The sequence below is a fragment of the Patella vulgata genome, chromosome 4 (genome assembly GCF_932274485.2).
Source record: "Patella vulgata chromosome 4, xgPatVulg1.2, whole genome shotgun sequence".
Classification (NCBI taxonomy): domain Eukaryota; kingdom Metazoa; phylum Mollusca; class Gastropoda; family Patellidae; genus Patella; species Patella vulgata.
The window spans coordinates 19,941,093-19,955,623 of record NC_065882.2 but is presented as its reverse complement, the minus strand read 5'-3'; the positions used below and the strand labels follow the sequence as shown (position 1 = coordinate 19,955,623).

The window sequence follows — 14,531 nt, the reverse complement described above, 5'->3', positions numbered from 1 at the left end:
TCGATGCTAAGTAGACAATAGATATTATCGGTGTTATGTTTTTTAATTGTTTGATATGATTCAGTGAAATATTTTGGTCTATTTCTTTGAAGTAGGTTTGATTTTAGATTTTAGATTTGTTAATTAATGAAAATTCGACACTAAGCAGAAAATTGAGATACTACTGTCGGTATCAAAATAATTGAACCTTCAACCCCCTACTTTTAAACTATCTTAAGAAAATTATTGTTTTTTTTTGTAAGTAAATCTAAAACAATTCATTGATAAATATCATTATGAAGAATAGTATAAAGCTAGAGATATTGTTCGACATATTCAGAACGTTAACATTTCAGGTAGAAACAAGGTCGAAGCCGTGGTCATGTCTTTAATTGAGGTAAGCCGTTTCAGATTTCTTAAAATATGTTTCAAGAAAATCGTATGGTATTCAATCTAAGTCTCTGACTCACTATATCATCCAAAGTCTTCGACATTGAAAACACGAATTATTTGTCAATTTAAATCAACATTGATGTTGTGATCTTACCGGGAAAAGATGGATTTCTAATATTAGATAAAATAAACATTTTACCATTGGTACACGAATCGTGTACCATAATGTGTTTCAGCGCCATTTGTTACAAGGGATTCGAAGTACGAGTCTAGACATATTCCACAAGTCATGTCAAACGGTGACGCCATATTGTTATCTGGAGAACGTGTGCAATAAATACTATCGGTGTGGACTGGAATTACCAGACGCTAGAGATTGCCACCCGATTGAGACTTCTGGCGTATTTCGCCGAACATAACTGATTAGAAATTACAGTAAAAACAGAAACAATTGAATGCATACCAGTTTATATACATTCAGATTACATTATTGTGTCAATTTCTAGGTCCCAAATATTAGCGATTTAGCTCATTTAAAGTGGTTACATTGGATTTGTCGTATTATAAACATCATGTCTGTTTTCTTGGTTCTGAAAATATTGTTGAAATACGGATGAAAGTACCAATTTTATTGATAAAGTTTGGAGGGAAGTCAAATGCCTTCAGAAGTTTTCTTCTTCAAGCTAGCATTTCAATGAAATACTTGATATAACAGTAACTGACCAATGATTATTGCTGAAAAGCCCGCGCCCACACACCCCGACCCCACCCCGTCGGTCTACCGCTGAAACATGTGATGATGATAGATGATTTTGTTATAGGATTCATTGATCAAATATCGGCCTGGTTTCTTGCACGAGGCAAGGTATGCGCGTACGATATCACACACTAGTTTCCAGTAAAGTTCCCATATCTTTTCTGCAGTGTTATAAAAAGTCTTGTTGAATAACATGAATGCTACCATAGTTATTCGTTGGGTTGCCGTACTAGACTCAGAAGAGTCATTATTTTGTTCTACGGACGGATTTTACAAATTTGTTGGGGTCACGCCACAAAACAAAATACTCGACAAACTTCTATTAATAATCTGCATTACTATTCTCTAAATGATTATACCAAAACCTTGCCATTTATCTATTTTATTACTTTCAAAGATGTATCTTTAGTACCCTGAAGGTTCCTGGAATCGGTTTGCTTGGCAAGAATTGTGTATGGATTCACTCTACCTACAAAAAATGTGTGTGTTTGTATTGGGGAAATTGGGTGGTTTGTCATTGAGTCATGACGGGGCCACCCTCGTGGGTTTTGTCCGGCTCATCCTATTCCCCCACTACTGAACACCCCAAGTGAATTAATGAAATAAAACCATATTATATGTTAGTCCCAAAATCACTTAGTTTTTGTCAAGTAGACATTAAACCCCAATTCTCCATCTCATTTTAATGTTTGTATTCTACACCCTTCTTTAGTTAAGTATGGTATAGCCTTTAGAAGCCAAACTTCCAACAACTATAATAGAATAATAATTACTTCCACAAAGGTAATAATCTGCCTCCTAATAGGCTTAACAAGTTCCCCATAATATTATTTTATTACTGGCGAGTTTGACAATAAGATAATATAGGTATTAACTGTCAGCCATATAAACAAACTAATAATCGTATTGAGAGAACTTCACTCAGCTGGAACACCAATCGTTGTGTATTTCTACAACAATGCCAATTGAAGTACAATAGAAAATTAAGTGACTTAATGAGGTAAAGTTTGTCATACAGTGTGTTGTTAGTATTAAGTTGACAGTCATGTTAATATAAGAAGTTAATACGTGACTAATCTTGTTAAAGGGTAATAGACCTTACTATGTCTCTCGTGTTGACATTTCTTATCATGTAATCGAAACGATCATTGTCAAATTAATATCCCCTAGTTTGCTCATTTAAGTGATATGTATAACACCATTTGTCAAAATAATGTTTTATCTGCTTATGAATGTATTGATAACGGATTAAAGAACAACGTTTCGATACATTTTTGAGCGGGAGGTCATCTTTCTCTGAAACGATTTTGATAAAATGGTGTCTCCCTCGGGATTTGTTTTCTTGATTTGAATGGCCCACTTAATATTACCCAATTATAACTATATAGTCCCGGAGCCACGTGGCTCGGTGGTTATTGCACATGCTCACTAACTAGGAGGTCCGGGGTTTGATTCCGGTGTTGGCCAAAAACTTCCTCCCCGGAATTTTCCACCGTTGTTTAACCCTTATCAGTTGTGCGGGACAAAGGACTGGCAAGGAACATCATCTAGTCGTTCGGATGGAACGGAATATCGAGGTTCCGTGTACACGTTGGCGTGGACGTAAAAGAACCCTTGACAGTTGGAATTCAATTGCTCTCCAGGCAAAATTATTATGACGTATACCCGTCTTCATTAGCCGAGTTAGTGCATGCATAATAGTAGGACGTTAAACTCCATATCATTCATTCTATTTTGTCCAATAGAATTTTGTATCATGACGCTTGGTCAGGACCAATAGTACTATTATTATTGTAGAGCATTCCGTAATCGGTAAGACTTCAAGAAGCAACCTTGAACATTTCATAATCTTTGAGACTTTATAGTGCCAACTTGACCAGTTCGTAATCGTTAAGACTTCGTGGTGTGAAATTCTCAGATTTCATGGCGCAAACTTAAGCTTTTTGCTATCACTAAAACTTCGCAATGGCAGCTTGGTAATTTCGTAATCGTTAAAACTTTGCGATGTCAGCTTGTTAATATTTATTGTATCGCGTGACGTATTCGAGCTGAAAAAGGTGGGGTAACTTCACGTATTAATTTTGAGTAATGAGACCCTCCCTTTAACTTCATGGAGGTATTCATAATGTTAAATTGTTGAGCTGTTTTAATGTAAATGATGAGGAATTCTGAAAATTCTATAGTCAAGAAAACCTTAATAAACCTTTCAGTGAAATAATGTCTTGTAAGTATGTGATAAGTAAACGAAAGTAAACTCAACAAAATTTCAATGTGGAGATAAAAATTTTAAATTTATCTTTTTGTCTGACGATGGTTGCTTAAAACATTTACAAGTGGCTTCAGTTTGAGTTGTCTATGAAGACCAAATATAAATGATAAAACGTAAATACATACTTTAACATAAGAGCTTGCACCTGGGAAACGTTCATTCAATGAAAGCGAAACTCGCCGAGAAGAAAGAGGGGACACACACAGTGTAAGGGAGAAAATAAATAACGGCTCTGAAATTCTAGCCAACATCACTGCACAATCGAACATATTTGTCGCAATATTTAGAAGGAACATTGTGATACCTACCAAGTAACTTTTCTCAGATCTCGCGCTCGGCAGACGATGTGTTTATTTTTGATCAGTGATCTCCCCTGATTTCTGAGCATCCAGACGTTTTAACAATGGTATGTTGTTTATGATTAATAGTCTACTGATATTAAACATCAAACATAGATGTTTAACTTATATCACGTATTATCGTCGCCATAATTATCTACACTTGTTGCAGGAATTAAGAAATTTATTTGTTTTATAATATATATCAGAAGTTTATCAAATTGTTTGGAACACGTTATGACGGTGTGAATTATATGCACTTGGGTGTTCTCAAGAAATTTCCATTTCGAAAAATGTTTCTTAATAAGAAAAATATACTTCGTAAAAACTTGATAGATTGAAAATATTATATTCATTAAATAAGTATTAGAATATTTATTCCTTGTTTTTATGATTTACATAATAAACATTGTAATATATTTTTCGCTCACGATATTGCTTTTTTTTTAATCTTATTTATTTTTCAATAAACTCAATTTCATTGATTTAAATGATCATGCTTATGTGTTCTAAAATGTTTGCGTCGAATATACAATCTTTAATTTCTAAGAAAGAAAGTATTTTAGTCTTCGGTTTTAATATATTTACTAAGTAGTTCATATCAATAACTGACTCACGATGTAATTACTTGCAAGGATAAATATTGTTGCTTTTTAAACTTTTCTTTTTGTTTCAATATTTTTTGTATTCAATCGTATTTTTAAATAAACATCCGTGTTTAAACAGACTAACAGCGGATGACGCAGAAGTATTGATGTTGTTAATTTTTTCAAAACCGAATAACAACAATATTCCAGACATAAAGAAAATAGTCAGTATTGATGAAGTGCGGCAAGACCGAGTATGTTTTGATTATTAATATTCAATATATAAAATCACTAACGCTGTCATATTTTTATACATCAACTTTCTCTATAATCAACACATAGATTTATGTTATTTTTAATGTCAAAAATTTACGACATGCTTAGGCTGATTTCATGTTCAAAATATGCAAATGAATTACAAAGACGCGAGTGTCATACTAAATGTTTTTATTTCGATATTAAAAAAATATCTAAACCATGTTTGAATATGGAAATACTTGACAACTATTTCTATAGACATGAATATCAATCCATAAATATTCATTCCTGAAAAATTCTTTCCGTGAGCTCATTGATTTCATGTAATTCAAATACTTGCAATTTTCACTCCTATTCAATCATTATTTTATAATTGACGCAACCTCCGCGGAGATTACAATAGTGAAATTGATCGCTTCCATAAAGTTTATCTGTTTCATTTGTTAAAAACTCTCTCCATATGGTCAAATAGCCGCCACACAAAACCCCGCACTTACTGCACTACAAACAGTTTAAAAGAGAACTAATTTTACATTCAATATTATCATTAGGTCCCTTCTTCTATTTTCTAATATCGAGTCTTGATAGCCGACAAATATACAGGCAATTTACACACCGTCGAAAAATCCATACATATTGGTAATCTATTGGCTAGCAAAACATTCGTTAAAAAAAACTATTGTCACTGCGAAAAAGTGCGAATCGAACGCGTCTAATGCATTATCTCTCGCTAATTTTATAATGCCGACAAGAAAGGTGACTGTGGACAAGTTTTACTCAAACGTTCGATTTTCGGGCGAATATTTACAAAATATTCTTAGCTGCTATCGGAAAACTTCGTCTCATTATTGGGCTAATTATTCAATGTAAACGATACTATTCATTCGGCCTGCTAGCTTTATTTACGTTTTTTATCAATTGTATGCAGGACCAAAACTTGAATTCACTTGTGACGTCACATAATCGTTGAGATTGTCTTGAGCAGGAAAAAATAATAAAACGTTACCTGAAGCTATTCCGGCATTTACCTTTACTGAAAATACATTTAGTTTTAATTCAATATTTCTCGATAGATATGATAACACGCTAGCGTCAGGATTTTTAAACATTGGGTAGTTTTTATAAGATGAAAATATATTTCTCAAATCTAAACGATAATATTATACACGAATAAAATAAATAAAAACATTGGACGTTCTATGAAAATAAACTATGCGTTCTTTTAGAGTTTTTAGAAAGAAAATAAAGATCGTTAGGTCTCAGTAAATCGATGAAGTAAAACACAATTGAAAAATAAGAAACAAATATACTGTAAAAGAAATGTTTTGGAAATGGTTTTGTGTGAAATGAACTTTGAAAATAAAAATTCAGATAAAATTTTATGGCCTAAAACAGTTTATTTTTACCTGTATACTGTGAAATGAATTAAGTGTCTGAACGATCTAATAAGTGTGAATCCCCGTTGTTCATTGCGTGTTAAGTAATTAGAGATTACGACCGGGACGTAACCAATTAGATCAATTAATTAAGAACAAATTAGCAACGGTGGTTAATGAAAGTAGCTTCTTAGAGTTCAGCTAGATATTCCGTAGAAATCTTATTATACCTCCGATTAGATAATCACATTAAACAGATTTGTTTAAATATATTCAATTGTGTGTGCTGTTATACTTATTGCAATATCTAAAACAAATTATAATATCATAGTTAAGCATATACTAAAAAAAATCAACGAATAATACTAATTGAAATATATACAAGTGTGTCATAAACTATCAAATGTTATTTTGTTATTTTTTATACAATTACAATAACTGAAACTTCAATGTAAATAACATGGTCTATCTTTAGCAGCGCCTTAACGGGTCGATGCCTTACATGTGTTAGCGATGTATTTATCTATTTGTAGAAATAAGCAATCATTATGTAAAATTTAGACAGGGGCCAGATCACGTTTCAAAAAGGGGATATTACGATTTTCTCAGACAAAACAATTACTGTACATTTCAACATATACATAATCGTAATACGGTTCTTTTATTCTTCGTTTTCTCAAAGGCGGTGTTGACTAATTAAAATCCGTGTTAATTAATTCCGGGCGACCCATCACTTGCCTCAACACCCCTAATAATGAAATAACATGTTATCTATTACAGTAGCCGTCAATCAGCTGTGAAATTAACGCTATTGGTGTTGTCTTCCTTACTGTTTATTTCCTCTTGAAATAAACACGTAAATAAGAATCCTTTTGAAGTATGAAGTGATGCCACCTGGGTATATATAGTATTAATGTTTATATATAGACTACGAGGGTGTATATATACTACTTCTGCTGAACAACACCGTTACCTTTTAAAACATAAAGCAAAATACTTACATCAGCTTTTTATAAAACGCTTAGAAGTCAATACTTGTTTTTCTATATTACAAACTGATTGAAAATATTGTACCTAATTCTTAGCGATTGATAACTCACGAATTCTTTTACCTGCTTAGTTATTCTAATATGCAAGTTAATTAGAGTTACCTACATTTCTTTTACTCCGTTCAATGATTGCATGGTCTGTTAGTTCAGGTTCCCATCCGCTACCATTTTTGTTAGGGATTTCTTTCCAATATCTGCTGTGTCAAAAGACCAATGCATTAATAATTTCCATCATATTAATAGTTTTTGTGACATTGTCTTGTCTTGCTATTAAGAATCTGTTTATAAATAAAGGTATTGTAAATAAATATTTATTTAAAAAAAACACGTTGTGATTAAGTATAATTGGTTTTCCTTTATAATAAAGGTGATTAATTCCTACCTTTAACAAATTATTATACAATGAATTGCGTGGGAACTTTAACAAGGGAATTTGCATTAGCACTAACAAAAAAACAATGTATCTATATAAGAAGGCAATTCTTATTGAAACACTATCACCGTTTTAAATTAACACAACAAAAATTGGGTTAATTTTATAAATTGGACACTGAAAAGTATGACAGTGATTTTGTTAACCTGTTTTCTTTGCTTATGATGTGTGGCAAGATGTCAGATTACCAAAACAAATCGTAAGAGGTTTTAGTAATTTTTTTGTTGAGGATTCCATATCCACAACTAAAATGTCTTATTTGTGATTTTAAATTGAAGGGTATTTTATTTTTTACAAACACTGTTTCCAATGCTACTTTACATTGATTGATTTATATTATATTTCTTTGGTGTGAATTAAGTAAAGAGGACGTGTAAATCAATATGTGTTATTTTTATAGATGTCTGGCTTTTTAGAACACCGAGAATAGTAAATGGGTTTAAGGTTTTTTCCTTAATTAGATTAATTCTTCTGTTTAAAATTACATTTTTCTTTTCTTTTCTACTGGATCGTTTCTCAAGTTCATTAATCAAGGAAATACTCTAAAAACAATACAAGTCAATCAGTCAATATTGTCTTTTCATTTCCTTTTCTTCTGCGGGCTATTTTGCATGCAACCAAACAACTCTTTTGGTAACAAGCTTGTCTAAACCATCCGGTTAATTCAAAAATAGGATTGGAACAACTGAAATACAACATAAACATCATTTGATAGTTACACGTTTGTTATTGAACTGTAAACTCAATCTATTGTTTATTATCACATATAGGTGTTTAGAGAAGACACAGACAAGATTTTAAAGTGTTAACAATCCACAGAGATCTATTTTACTTCTAAAGCCATGCCCCAAGACACACACAAGCTGCGCTACTTGTCCAAAAGAACGCCTTTGAAAGATATACTGTTTTTATTGAAATTTACATGGATTTGTCATTTGTTCACACGTGGTTGCCATTCGATCGCACGGCTCCACCAAAGGACAATAAACACTGATGACCAATGATGACCGCTAGTATTGACCATTCTTTTAACCTGATCAACATGAAAAGCTGGTCACTGCTGGACACTCTTGTCCAAATACTAGAAATGAGTTTTATTACGACTGATACTTATGTAAGGAGAATAAATTTAACTCGACGGGATGTCCTCGCGATGAAAACAAACCCTTTCTTCTACTAAATACTTTACAACTTTCGCGTTAGAAAACCCCCAAATCATTTTACACGTACTTTCTATTAAGGAAATCATAAATATGTCCTCGACTTAGAAACATGATTAATTGATGAGCATCGTTTGGTTGGATGTTTGAAACGTTATTAAGTTGTATATTTAAAATACGTTGAAAGATAGCCTTTATCTGAAAGACGTTTCAATCGAAACCCCGTCATGCTTGTAAAAGTCATGGATTACGATTGATAGAGAGACGGATGACGGGTTTAATAAGAAATACAGAGTGAACCAAACAATAGCTCTTTAGTTATTTATTACTATATTACCCTGTAATCTACATCACTGTATATTTAGGATGTGGATTACATACTATGTATCGCTGACCAAATGTTAGCATTGTCGATTACATTATGCTTGATGACGTAATGTGAATTACAATATACTTCCATTATTAATATTTTATGGTGCTTTTATGTACATACACTATGTTACTTATATCAGATTAGCAGAATAAAGGGAGTAGAAACTCATTTATAAATGAAATGAAATGAAATGAAATGAAACGGGTCTTAATTTCATTTTCTGTCCCGACAGTGATCACGAAGACGGGCAAATGCCATACAGTGCGCTATGCCCTGACAGCGGCGCTACAGCCTACCCTTATTTCAAATTCCAACTGTTATGGGTTCTTTTACGTGCAAACCAATGTGTATACGGGACCTCGGTTTTTGTGCCACCCGAACGACTAGACACCCTTTCTTGCTAGGGTTAGAGTTCGACCTGCACCTTTGACAAGGATAGACAATGCAGGAAATCCCTGGGAAGCAGCCCTATGTCTTGTTTTACTGTTTTACTTTTAATAAAATTTAACCAAAAACCTTTCTGGTCCTTTTGGTGACAAAATGGTAAAAGCTTGAAACATTTCAAGGAATTCTTCATATATCCATATAATTGCCGAAAAAATCGTAGGAATATAAATAAATATTTCAGATTTTTTTGAAAATTTAGTGTTTATTTTTATTTTTTATTTTTTTTTTTAAAGTGGATATTGAAGGAATTGTACAATTCTTGTCTTTCACATCCAATATATTGAAAATCTATGTGGATATGCACTAATGTGGTCCATTCTACATTCTATGTTCAGTAGTCTTTCTAACAATAAGCAAAACGCAAACGGTATCAGAGATTCTACTCTCCCCAATTATGTTCCCAGCTAATATATTTAACATTGACTATATATGAGATCTAACAACATTCAGTACAATATTATCATTTCAGTTTCTAAGCAAGAAAACAATTAAGGAATATAAATTGATGATATATATTATGTAATTTCATATACAAAATCGCTTAATTAGTGTTTATTAATTAAATAAAAGCCATAACATAATTATAGTGTAGTCACCAATATTTACAAATAAAATAGTGAAATTATTATATTCACGTTCATACCAATGCATAATTTGAAATGACAGGCAATGTCAATGTAAAATTGAAAGTGACAGGCAAAATTTGAATAAAATCATATAATTTTGTTATATCCTATGCCATAAGCTGATTGGACGCCAACAGCAACAATATTCTATTTAATTATTCTTGCGCGCTCGAGGTTGATCGCGTGCAGTAATTGTCGGCACAACAGTAATAAAGAGATGATTTTATTTTTAGAAATTAACAGCTATTTCACTTGAAGAGAAAATCAGAATTTCCTAACATAAGATTCCGATTTATTATAGAAATCAGCTATTCAAATTTTAATTTTATGTATATTTTATGTATGTTTACATCATTAAATTTAACGAGTTTACCATTTGAATATGATTATTTTCTAATGTATTTTGTTTAAAAAATACAACGAAATACCTCATGTTGTTAGGGTATTTTAATATAAACTGTTTACCGTCAATATTATACAAACAATATTTTTAATGTAAATATTCGCTTTATTTATTTAAATGTTTAATTTCGTCTTTTGCTGTGTTTGGTCACCGCTGGGAACTTTTATATTGTTATATACATTATCGACTATATTTCATTTAACAAAATATATACATTTAAGTTTTGAAACCTTATGTCAAATTTTTTTTTAAGATAAAATTTTCTAAATTTAAAAACTTATGAACTAATTCTGGATAGCACCTAAATCAATAGAACTATTTAGAAAAGACCCTAATTCCAAAAAGACCGTTTATTTTTCCGAGTATAATTTACAATAACAAACTTGCTTTGATAATACAATATATTTAAAGTTGAAAGAGTTCTAAATATTTCTCGTATTTACGGACGAAACGTGCAACTGGTCAAGGGCTGATTAATTACACGTACAGGACAGTGAGAAATTGTCTAATTGTTAATAATAAATAAACATGGTCGCAACTAAATCTAAATACTGCTAACAACTAACTCAAGCTTAATTATGAAAGAACACTCACTTCAAAGAACCACAGCCAAATGACAGAAATATGTTGCCTTGTACCCGTCTTTCAAGAGGTCAAAATTGTCGTCCCACACGCAAATTTTTGTTCTATGCGACCACTTGTGCTATAAAGGGGTCGAGGCATCTGGACCCCAGATTCGACCGTTTTTCTCCCTTGAACATATTTACAAAAAGGATGTGATTGTTTATTTTTAAACTGAAGGCGAAACTATCTCAATAGGACGATGAACGATATATAATTACTCCCAACCACAAGAGATGAAAAACTAAATCAGAGAATAAACATTTTATACAGTCGCTTCCCCCCGTCTCTTAATAAAACGTCAAGCCGAGCGGAGGTACACATGCTAACTAAAACGATTTCTCTTAAAAGAAGCAAAAAAAAAGACGGAGATTGCCGAGTGGTGAGAGAAATTAATTGGAAAATATGCACCGAGCTGTACATTAGTGTGAACTGCTGCCTAATATTCATTGGGTCGTTATTCATTTATCAGCCGTCTGTCTTACAACCAGTTAGCCGCATTAGTAGGGGTTTTGTTTGCTATCTAAAGCTGCTAATTATGAATAGGGGGCGGTCTCTCACTCACCATTCGACGATTTGATAAGGTAGTCGGCTAACTGTCTACTGTATCGTTTAGATCACGTGACCGTACTCGGCTCATATTGACGGGCGGGTGGGTTATAGAGTCATAAGCCAATGTGCTTTTGGTAACCCAACTTTTCTTTTCACGTGTGTGGTCAATTAAACCTTCAACATCAACTGTCAGTGGTCAGTCTGTAGTTTGACAGACCCCAAAAGTCAACTAGCAAATCTTCTTAATTCGCGAGTGTTTGATGAAGAAAACTGAGATAATCGTATGTGTGCCTTTTGTGTGTATCCCGTTTCCAGACTATAGCTAGTTGCTATACGGTGTTAATATATTAACATTTGATTTTTTTATCATTTCTTCAGTGTGCGATGCGCTTCGAAATGGACAGATGTATCCCCAACCAAGCGGGAGATATACCAGACACCCAGGGTTATCTAGATCTACGTAAACAACAGATGACATCCTCACCCCCTGGTTCTAACGTTCTACCCGCAGTCTACAGAGAAGACTTGTGTAACAGCGGTGAAACAATGCTACCTCAAGATTCTTCATTCGACGATTGTAGTGATGATGAACAATTGGATGTGGACTCACCCCCTCCTTCTCCGATCCCCTCCCCCGGTGGGGGAAGTGATGGGGAAATTATGGATAAGGACAAATCTCTTGATTCGAGTGCTAACAATGACTCTCCTGTGAAAATCAACGCGAGTGGTGACTCACAAGATGACGCTTTGAAGAAGAAACAGAATTTAGTAAAACCACCGTATTCTTACATCGCTTTAATAACAATGTCTATTTTACAATCTCCGAGAAAAAGACTCACGTTGTCTGGTATCTGTGAATTTATCATGACCAGATTCCCTTATTATCGAGAGAAGTTCCCGGCTTGGCAGAACAGCATCCGTCACAACTTGTCACTCAATGATTGTTTTGTAAAAATTCCTCGAGAACCCGGAAACCCCGGCAAGGGCAATTATTGGAGCTTGGACCCCAGAAGCGAAGATATGTTCGATAATGGCAGTTTTTTGCGACGTCGTAAACGCTACAAGCGCCATATGATGGATATGCACCATGCAGCTTTTGTGTCACCTGCCGACTCGTATCTGCATCATCACGGGATACTTGCCGCCCACGGACCTCAGCTATCTTTTGGACCTGGATCGGGCGTGATGCCGTACCCGTATATGTCTCCCTTTTCTCACCATTTTCCCTTCCTCCATGGGGATTACAGCCGTGCTCAAGCCTCCCATCCCGGTCTACACTCCATAGGACAAGCAACGTTCCAGGGACTCAATTCCTCAAATTATTTATCTAGTCAATTACAGAATTTAGAGAAACAACAACAACAGCAACAACAACAATTAGAAAAACAAGAAAAGGCGAAATCCAGCTCACCACCGGTCCCGAAACCCGGTTTCTTTATAGACAGTTTAATTGGTAATACAAGTAGTTCGAGTAGTTCGAGTAAGCCATCAATTACAAACTCTACGTCATTATCATCAACGTCTCCTGTGACGTCTTTTAGACCCTCGCTAGCGTCTGTGTTACCCAGTTTAGGTCTTCCGTCATCGTTAGGCGCTCTACGACCGGGATTAGTAGACTTTCCACGATCAGGAACCAGTGCTTTCTCGTCACCCCTCGGGGTTTCTGGACTCTCTCCCCTCGATATCGAAAAATATCGCCAGTACGTTCAGGCATGTACCATACCAACCTGGCCTCGCTGAGGCGACCAACATCAAAAGTGTTTAGGTTATTTCCTATGATCTCAAAAACAACAAAAAGTCGAGGCGGCCGGCGTCTGGACACATCGCTAGCCACGGTTCGAACAGTGGTCAAATCTAGGAGGGATTTTCCGTGGATGGAAAAGGCTTAAAGTAATTGAACTAGATGAAAGACACTGTCGATGTTCCACATTCCCTTCCAAACACTATGTGTCATTTTACTAATTATAGCCTTTAACGACTCGACAGGGTTAGTTAGCCTATGGAAATTCTCTATAACCGATGTGAGTAGATTTATTTGGTTTTTTGAAAATATTTGTCAGTTTTCTTGTTAGGTATGTATGAAATAGTTCGCCTTGTCGGTGTGGGGGCCATTGCAGATTATATCCAGCTTGATAGAATGTTATCTAGTGACTTGTTAAAGGTTTTTGTCCACATAAATTGTTCATATTATAAATGTGAGAACACTGTTACCCCCCATTATTATTCTGACGTGTAGACATTTTTAAAACATTCTTACGTGTTGTAAAGACTTATTGGACGAAAAGAATAATATTACACAAAGCAAAATTCATCCATGTTATGAATTGTACTGTACATTTTGTAATTATGCTTTAGGTCATATTTCTTTTATCAATTAAATTATTAAAATGGATGAATTTTTAGTGCAATTGTTGTTAGAGATTTCTCTTTGTTTTTTGTTTCGCCCAAGTTGTAAATAATCTTTATTATTATTAAATATGAAGCTATGATTAGATCATAATATAGATATACAGTAGATGATGATGATGATGAATATTTATGACTTTTACTTACATCATTGCAAGACATTTAATTATATATATATATATCATGAATATAAGTTTCAGTCATCCAACTAAACATGTTCAAAGTGCTGTGAATTAATTAATTTAAAAATTCAAAACATCAAAATAAAAATGTGAAATGTTAGTATTTGTTGCTTTGTATCTTTTGGGGGGCTTTGTTCAAGTGTATTTTGGAGTCACTTGTTTTAGATAATTTCGGGGGTTGTTGACTTTGCATTGTGTAATGAGGTTTCAACCGTTTCTAGTGGATTAACGAAGTAATCCGTTTCGATAACCCCCGATTTGCTAACGTTAATCCCCTAATCTAATACCGTTGTTGGCTTTTCAAGAAATAATCTCATTGTTT

At 33.8% G+C, this 14,531-nt stretch overlaps 1 protein-coding gene across 1 annotated transcript; it reads left to right on the top strand.

Annotated features, from left to right (window-relative positions):
- The first annotated feature begins 11,694 nt into the window (after positions 1-11,694).
- Positions 11,695-14,249, top strand: LOC126817452 (forkhead box protein D3-A). Its single transcript, XM_050544436.2, has one exon. The coding sequence runs from the start codon at positions 12,006-12,008 to the stop codon at positions 13,359-13,361; it is 1,356 nt and encodes a 451-aa protein (XP_050400393.1). The 5' UTR covers positions 11,695-12,005; the 3' UTR covers positions 13,362-14,249.
- The last annotated feature ends 282 nt before the right edge of the window (positions 14,250-14,531 follow it).

Coding starts and splice junctions, on each gene's coding strand:
- LOC126817452 (XM_050544436.2), top strand. CDS start 12,006: ATGCGCTTCGAAATGGACAGATGTATCCCCAACCAAGCGGGAGATATA.